Below are 9,164 nucleotides of genomic sequence, written 5' to 3' on the forward strand. Positions count from 1 at the left end.
TCATAGATAATTTGTAGTTAACAGTAACTGATTATGAAGCCTAGGAAATTGTCTCCAGTCCTGTTATTTGCAGGTTCAAGCAGCTTTCCCAGCAAACCCCAAAGGCCCATGACATCACATTCCAACCAGTGATGGGGCTGTGATCTAGAATTCTAGATTAATTGGTACAAATTGGATCCTCAGGGAAAGGCCCTAATAACATAGTAAAGTGGCAAAAATGTGCCTCTGGTGTCAGCTTCATACCACCTGTTAACGCATTCAACCATGATTGCAGTCCCACAAACATAAGGACATCAAAGCCTTCCTATAAAATTTGAGGCTGAGACCATGAGAACAACATGGGCTTCAGAGGAGGGGCTTCTGACATGGTCAGGAGTTCCCCTGAGGCATAATGCAGAAATCCACAGTCCTGAAGAGCTGTGGCCAGATGCAAGCTAAAACCAACCAACAAACAAAACAAAACTTCAGGGTTTGGGATGGACTGGGAATCTGCAGGGCTGACTGTGAAAGTCATTTATGCTGCCCATCAGACACATGGCCACTTCATCCCCCAGTGCCCTTATTTGGCAAGATAACCAGAGGTTTGCAAATTGGCTATGGAAGGACTGAAGATTACCACTGATCCTCTAACAATAAACATCACTGTGTCTAAATTAGTACAACCATCGAGAGAGAGAGAGAGAGAGAGAGAGAGAGAGAGAGAGAGAGATTTCATTCCTTGCTACTCAAAGTGTCATCTTTGGCCCAGCATTATTGGCATCACCTGTGAACTTGTTAAAAATTCAGAGTTTGGGGTCCCACCCAAATTTATTGAATCAGTATCTTTTTTTAACAAGATTCCAGGTGATTATATACACATTAACATTTGAGAAGCCCTAGAACAGAACTCTACTGGAGGAATTGGTACAAAGACAGGTATAGTTAGTAACTTATATAGAAACAATAATAGAAACGCTAGTAATTAGGGTCTAATTAGCACCCTCTAAAATTTGTAGCATCAGAGGGATCTCTCCTCTGTTGGCTACATAAACAAGAACTAAAGCTTTCAACTAAAGTATGGTCTTAGGTAGACAGCTCTCCAATGTAAGTTCTCTGAATCTAATATTCAGCTATACCTAATTTGGGCAAGCTTACAATTGCCAAAAGTTAAACAAGCTTTATAGAAAATGTTCTTGATTGGAAATAAATACTGGGATTAAATCTAAGACGTCAGATTTGTATTAAGTTATATTTTTCTTGAACTGGCTATGCCAAATATCTCTTCCTTGACCTAAATTCAATCTAGTATTTAGTATGGGTGTCAGCTAGTGATAATGTGTCAATCACTAAACTAACAATTTGAAGCCTGTCTTTTTGTTGTTGTTATTAGAAATGGTTTTATTTTGCTTGTTTAAAATGGAAGCGATTTGAACAGGATAATAGTTGGGTTGTGATGGGGAAGGTTTGCCCCAAAGATACTCTTGATCTCTTGTTCCCAGGAGCAGTCTTGAGTAGAATTGTCTCTGAAGAGGTGTATGTAAAGTTGTTCGCTTCCCCTGAAAGCCTATCTTTATAAAAAGGTATGTACCATGGTATAATTAAATCAGAATCCAAAATCTTATGATCAAGAAAAATCTGTACGGGTCTTCTCTGTTATAAAATCTACCAAAAAGATTGAGGTAAGAGTGAAGATAGTGGAGGAAATGGAGTCATTTTAACCAAGCTGCTAAAATAATTAACATTATGAAAGTGGAGGTATGAGGAAAGACTTCATTCTTGTTCTAACTAGCCTGGAATTTAAACTTTTTTTGAACTTTCTGGTTCTGCGTCAATGCCTGGATATACATCTGGACATCCAGGTAACCCTCTAATTACCCCCCTGAATGACTCACCTATATATACATCCACCTGGTAGCCATTATCCAGACCACTGGATGTGACCAGACCTCCTGACACCTATCTCTGGACCATCTGGCATCCATCATCCTGACTGCCTGACATCTGACTGATAACCATCCTGGAACAATCCTAGGGCTAAGAATGCAGGACTGATAATTCTCAGGAATGTACTTTTTACTATAAGAGCTTTTAACCTTACTTTCTTCTTTGGAACACTTTTGGGGTTTTGCCTAGCTGTGTTCCCATATTGTAGACTCCAGAACCTTGAATAAACCTTTATCATTTATTTCTAGTAAAAGGCTTCAGATTCTTTTTTGAGTTTGTTCGACAGATTAATTGATGGTTAAATAAAGTATTATATTTTTTTCCACTTTTATTGAAAAAGAACATGGGCAGGATTTTTCAAATCCTTTTGTGATTAAATGCAAAGACCATATTAGAGAATTTGGAGCTATGTGGACCCATGGAAAGTTTTCCAAGATGGCAAGAGTAATAATTAACATCTCTCCATATCTGGCATCTTACCCTATTAATAGGGCCCATTTATTTTTATAAGGTACATAAGTTAATGCAGAAATACAGTCCACAACTTGGAAAAGTTACAACATTTGAGCCAAGAAGTGCAGCAGAAAAAAAAGTTTCCATTACTGCTTAAAATAGAAAACTATCACATATCATCCAAAAATGAGCATTGTGACTATACATCATTTAAAGGATGACCCTCAAAGCCTTCGGCAATGTCAAGTCTCATGCACAGAACTACTTTCATTTCAATTATTTTAAGTATACTTCGTGGGCATGCTATTTAAATTCAGAAAATAGACAATATTAGTGGCCAAACAAAAATTTACTAAAATCAGACATGTCGTCAAACATATGAGTACAAAAGCCTCATAATATAATAAATGCATCCATAAGATAATTGAGCACACTGTAAATGGAACAAAAGGAGGAAAACTGTAGCGGAATTTTCTGACTGCTTTGTGTTCTATTCAGATACTAATAAGAGCTGATGTTAAAAGACTAACTCCCCGAACATACCCAACAGCCAGGGCAGCATGCCTGGGATTGCCTGAGCTCTCTCTCGGGGACATGGACATTGCCAGCCATCACAGGGTTTGCAGGGACTTTGGGCCCCTAAAGTAGGATGGTCTTAAATTTCAGCTTTTTTAGGCAAATGCTTTCTGTTAAACACCATCAGAATTGACATATACAATGATTCTTTGTAACTTTCTCTACAAAATTAAATATTCTCTGGCCATTTAAATAAACATTTCATGTTTATTTAATAAACATTTCATAAACAAAAATAAACAAAATGTCTGACCACCTGTATGTAATCTGTTTCCTGCACAATGGGAACATCCCTTAAAAAATATCCAGCCTCAAACCTACTGTGTGGGTGTGCCCAACACCAGTTCCAAGCTAGAAATATTTTCCACTGCAAATGAATCAATGAACATCATGGTTCTTCAGTCTTTGTTTTTTACAATGTCATCCCTGAATGAATTGTTTTGAGATATTCAAAAGGAGAAAATATCTGCAAAAGATTGGGGCAACTATAACTAAGATTAATTCAAGAAAGGACAGTCTTTGTAGGCATTGATTATGGGAAAAGAGCCAGTGATGGGCGTTATGGACTGAATTGTGTCCCCTCAAATTCATATGTTGATGTCCTAACCCTCTGTACCTCAGAATGTGACTGACTTTGGAGACAGGTTCTTTAAAAGAGGTAAGGTTAAATGCGGTTATACGGGCGGGCTCTAATCCAATATGACTGGTGTCCTTGGAAGAAGAAGGGGTTAGGACACAGATGTGTGCACACAGAGGAAAGACCATGAGGACACAGGGAGAAGGTAGCCATCCACAAGCCAAAGAGAACGGCCTCAGAAGAAACCAAACCTGCTAACACTATGACCTTGGACTTCTAGCCTCCAGGGCTATGAGAACGAACATAAGTGTCTGTTGTTGAAGCCACACAGTCTGTGGTATTTTGTTATGTCAGCAAACACATAATACAACAGGGGAGTGACTGGAATGCAGAGTGGGAGAAACCTGAACAGAGAGGGACCTTTCTGGGGACCCATGCCCCAAAGGTACTCCCATTTGATTTCATCTCTTTCAGCTGGTCTGGAGGGATATGAGCAAGAGGAGCTTCAGACGGTGGGAAAAAGTCACTTACAAGCCCAAGACATGCAAGATAGAGAAGCAGAAAACAGGCCTCCAGAACGCTCACAGAAGCTTCTCCACTGCAAGGTTTAAGCTTCAGAAAATGGGTGAGCAAGGAGGCCGCTAGCGAGCCATAAACACAACAGTGTGGAAACGCAACCAGCTCAGGGAGCTCAGGCCGCTCCTACACAAACATGGAGCTTGGCAGAACTTTCTGAGGGAAGAGTGTTTCCTTCCCAGAAAGGTGAGGGTGGACCCTGGGAGGGGTGGAAAGAGCAGAAGTAGGACTGCCTGCTGTTGATAATAAATGGTGCAATATTCTAGAAAACAATGACGATAATGAAACATCTCTTTAGCCTAATAGGATCCTGCCTTTGCAGAGGCCACGTGGGGAACCTCTCCCCACCTCTGAGGCCTCAGGCCAGTGCTTTCTCAGGTGATGGGGACCTGGGGGAGGGCACAGTGCCTCACCTTCAGGATGGGAGCCAGGAAGACGGAGATCCCGGTCAGGATGAAGACGATGGTGCCGGTCACTCTCTGTTCCCTGGCAGAGAAGAGCACACAGTCAGGGTGGGCTGTGAGATGCTCTATGACCATTCCAGCCTCCAGCCCTCTGTGGGCACCTGAAGGTTGTGTCCAAGACCCTGGCCTCTGCCTCGCTCCCCCATTCCAGAGAGTAAGTCGGTTGTCTGAGGCTCAGCTGACAGGCACATGGGAAGGGAGGGAGCCCTGACAGAGGTGAGGGCGTTTTGTAGGGGTGTTTGGGAGGTTGTCCACTGCAGTGGCTAATAGCAGGGGTGCTTGAGCCAGATCAATGTGGGTGTGGCAGCAGGCAAAGCCCTAAAAGTCTTTACTTCAGTAGAAGAGAGATAATGGCACCTACCTGGAGAGTGGGCTGTTCTGAGGGTGAAATGGGATATAAAGTGCTTATTATCCCTGCCCTTTGATTATAATAAGTTCCCATGTTTGTAGGGCACGACTAGTGAGGATTCAGAAGGGGGCCTGGCTGCTGGCAGAGCAGGTACGATGGGTGGGTTTCCCTGCATGCCCAGGCCCAGGCACAATGTGCGCAGGTGGCAGCTAGGGACTCTGAACAGATCGCTCAAGGACAGAGCCATCTGGGGCTCAGGGGCCTGGGAGGGGACCCTGCCCTGACTAGAGAAGTCTCGCCTGGGGCAGGCTGGGCAGCCCAGGTCTCCCGAGGTAGTGGGGAGTGGGGAGAAGCTCTTAGGACAACCACGCTTGAGAATGCCAGTGTCTGGTGTGGGCTCATCTCGGAAGCCATAAGAAGTGAAAGATGTGCTTCTCTGTCTGAAACAGGTCAGCGACATGATATGGCGCATGAGAGGAGGCGCAAGTGAAGGAACAGAGGTGACAGGCCATGGGCCACCAGCCAGGGGTGCGAGTGTTCCTGGAAGGCTTTCTGGAGGAATGGAGATTGAGCAGGACCGAAACCCACAGGAAGGATTTGGGGGACAGTAGGGGCAGAGCTTCTTGAAGAGGAGACAAAGGGACAGGTCAGAAGTGGCAAGTGGGGCTCTTGAGCGGCCTATATGGGTGAGAGGTGAGAGTATGTATTTGGGCCAAGGCGGTGCTCTGCTTAGAACCTTTTAGGAAAAAAAGCGCACCGCTCAAAACTGAATTTTCATCCCTCTCCTCCCTCGCTTCTGGAATATCACTCCTATCCATGTGGTTCCCAGGCTGTCAGAGCAGGGACCCTTTCACCCAAATACCTTGATTATAAGAAAACCTGCTTTCCCTCCCTCAACCTGACCACTCCTGCTCAGGTGGTCTCCAGGCCCCGGACCCCCACCTACCTGACCCCCAGGAACTGGGGCTGCTCCCCAGGGGCGCTGGTTTCTGTTTCCATCTTGAGGCTGTCGATGTGGGCAATGGAGATGACAGTGGCGGCCACATACCAGGGGAGCCCCATGAAGGAGCACAGGGCCATAAGGATGCCCACCCAGAACAGGTCCAGGTGGTAGCCAGCAGCCTTCTGCAGGGGGCAGCAGGAGAGGAGAAGCTGTCTAGAAGCCTGTTGCTGACCATCTGTTGGGGTGGGGTAGGTTAGACAAAAATCTCCCCCAAAGCAGCCATTTTGTGGAACATGATTCAAGGGCTCCTCTTTGCCTTCCAGAGAGAGTACTCTGAGGGGGCCGTCACCTTGAGGCGCTCAGGCCTCACCAACCCCAGGGTTTGGTGAGCCAGGGTAGAAACACAGGCAGGAGGAGAGGGGAGTTCAGGCTTAGAGAGGCCCTGGGCTTGGGTCCTTGGGAAGAAGGACTCCTACCTGTGGCCACAATATATCTGCAGCTTCTGAATGAGGGGCCTGGCTGGGGCAGGCCCTAGACCAAGTCTCGAGTGGTCCAGAATGGGATGGGGGAGAGGGTGGCTTGAATCTGCTCAGACTCAGAGGCAGAGTGGGGAGTTGCAGGGACCAGGAGGGCTAAGGATGCCTCTGCCTCATGGTTCTGGGTCAAAATCCCCCTATTAGGATCTGCTCAGACTCCCAAGTTCACTGTCAGGAGGCACAGAGCTGAAGGGTCTCTTTAGGAGAAACAAGGTGCCCAGTGGCTCACCCTGGGTTTGGTCCTGGTCCTTGGATCAAGTCACCCTGGCCCTGGTGGCCTTACAGCAACTGGAAATCACATTTCCCCAGACACACCAGAACTTCAGTCTTCTGGACTTATATTTTGCTTTACAAATGGCCCCTAATTTTGATCGCTTTTTTATTCCTTCTGACTTTGTGAGGGGAACGCGGTTGTACCCCTGCTCCTAGTACCAGCCTTACCTTCAGCTTGTTCTCCTTCCGGTTGACAATGACGGCTGTGATCTGCTGGTCCATGAAGATCAGAATGGTCACCAGCAGGGCGGGCAGGATGCTCGCCAGGTATACCCACCATGGGTTCTTCCCGAAGGGGGCCACGAACCAGCCTCGGTCTGGCCGCGTGGGCTGAGTGGAGCAAACAGAGAGGGCCCTTTCCTCCCTCCCTTGTCCCAGTGCACATGCTGCCCAGGGCCCAACTCTCCCACCTTCCTGCCTTCCCCCCAACTGGGGTACTCTTCAAATGCAATCCTTTCCCTTGAAGACATTGGCACTTGCAACTTTAGAACAAAGAGACCCCAAGGCTGACAGACTTGGCCAGGGGGCAACGTCTGCAGAACTGAGATCATTTGTGGCAGCGGCCTGGGATTGCTTGGAAAACAGGGTGGTGCATCGGGCATCTGGAGGGAGCTTGGGGTCACTACATAATTGCAAACTAACAAGAAGCAGAAATGAGGCCCAGCAGGCAAGAATAAAGAATTTGATAGGCCCAGAGCCTGGTGCTTCTGTCTTTCCTCTGAGTCACCTGTCTGGGGAGCATTATAGAATCCTTTGTAAAACACCGAACATCAATTCAGACTTGCATATTAAGAATAAGGGATTATCTGTACAGGAGCTGGGCTGAAGTTCATCTTTTTTCTTTTTTTTTCAAGAGAAAGAGGCACTTTAATTTTCAAGGCCAACACCAGTTTTATGAGATGTGTTTAAGCTCCTTAGGAGAACCCTGAAGTAATATTTGGAAGGTCAAGCCCTCAAAAGGCAGGGAGGGCCAGTTCTAGAGCCTGTACCTCCGAGCCCAGTGGAGATGGGGGTGCTCCTTGTGAGGGAGCTGGGCTGGAGCCTAGCTACAAGCAAATGGCTCCAAGTCTGGACTAATGGGGAATTTGTGAAGCAGTGGTTCTCAAACTTAAGCAAGCCCCAGACCCCCTGAAGGTCTTGTTAAGGAGAGCGCTGCCCCCTACTCTACCCACCCACCCGGTGCTTCTGGTTCCATAGGTCTGGGATGGAGCTGGGAATTTGCATTTCCAACAAGTTCCCAGGTGATGGTATGATGCTGGTCTGGGGACCACACTTTGAGAATCACTGTGCTAAGTGATCATTTTCAACAGAACCCAGGTGGCCCAGCTTTCATACTGCCAGGAGCCAAGGAATTGTAGACCCTCAAGTGGAAATTAAGGGGCTTCAGCTAGATTCCAGCACCTTCCCCACCCCATGGCTACACAGTGGGATTTCATTGTGAATATGTCCCCAATTCACCACCTCAAAGGATGGCCCCCTGGGGGGCTGTTCTACACAGGAAGGGTGGAGCGAGCACAGAGAACCCACATGGTCACTTGGCTAAGGGTATGTGAAAGTGATCAGTTCAGAAGGGAAAAGATCTGCAGCTGGTGGGCAGGCAGAGCTAGTGTGCAGAGCAAACCTTGATGACACTGGGCACGTGCAGTTTGGGGGTTTCCAGCCCGAAACAGGCGTCAATTCCACAGAACAGCAGGATGGAGAAGACGATGGAAAAGTCAGCTACCAGGGCCCGGACCTGCGGAAAGATGAGCAAGTGAGCAGAGCATCCGCCCAAGTGCAGGTGGACCGGTTCTCAGGCAGTAAAGAGGAGAACGGTTAAGAAACAGCTTGGGCTCTGAAGTCAGCTGACCTCAGCTCACATCCCTGCTCTGCCCTTGCTTGCTATGTGATCTTGGGGAAGCATGTCATCTCTCGGAACCTTGGTTTTCTCATCTGTAAAATGGAGACAGCGATAGCACGTACTTCATAGGCATAAGTGAGCTATGATGCATTCCAAGGGATTGGTATGTAATAGTCAAAAGTGGGAATTGTTACAATGCACGTGTCATGGCAGCCATCACTGATGATATTTTCTGGTATGACTGACTGAACTGGGTCACCCGTCAGGGGTGGTGAGGGCAAAGGCTGAAGTTTGAAGGAAATCTTAGCTCCTAAAAATGTGTGACAGATCATTGTACTGCCACCCAGGCTGGGTACGGGGAGGCTCCCAACTCTGCTGGGGGCCCCTGGCTACTCTCAGGTCTTTTGTCCACTAAGAGTCCTTCGCCTCTTGCTCCTCTGTCTCAGGAGGCCAATCCTAGGCCAGGCTCTGGACCTGATCTCCCTCTCGCTCATCCAACATCCCTTCCATACCACTGGCTACCCTACCACTTTTTCTCGGTCTCTTAAAAAGATAGCAAGGGCCGGCCGAGTGGCTCAGTTGGTTAAGAGCTCGCTCAAGGGTTTGAGCTCTGAGCAACAGCGGTTCGAGTCCAGCCCGAGCTGAGTTGCCGCT

At 47.2% G+C, this 9,164-nt stretch overlaps 1 protein-coding gene across 1 annotated transcript in view; it reads right to left on the minus strand.

The window, feature by feature from the left end:
- The window catches only part of SLC4A5 (solute carrier family 4 member 5), a 72,733-nt gene that overhangs the window by 12,017 nt on the left and 51,552 nt on the right, over positions 1-9,164 (minus strand). Inside the window, 4 exon segments of the mRNA XM_019623617.1 lie at positions 4,519-4,591; positions 5,865-6,043; positions 6,839-7,000; positions 8,292-8,405. Of these exon segments, the coding sequence (XP_019479162.1) occupies positions 4,519-4,591; positions 5,865-6,043; positions 6,839-7,000; positions 8,292-8,405 (528 nt within the window).

This window comes from Hipposideros armiger, unplaced genomic scaffold, assembly GCF_001890085.2.
Source record: "Hipposideros armiger isolate ML-2016 unplaced genomic scaffold, ASM189008v1 scaffold_553, whole genome shotgun sequence".
NCBI lineage: Eukaryota > Metazoa > Chordata > Mammalia > Chiroptera > Hipposideridae > Hipposideros > Hipposideros armiger.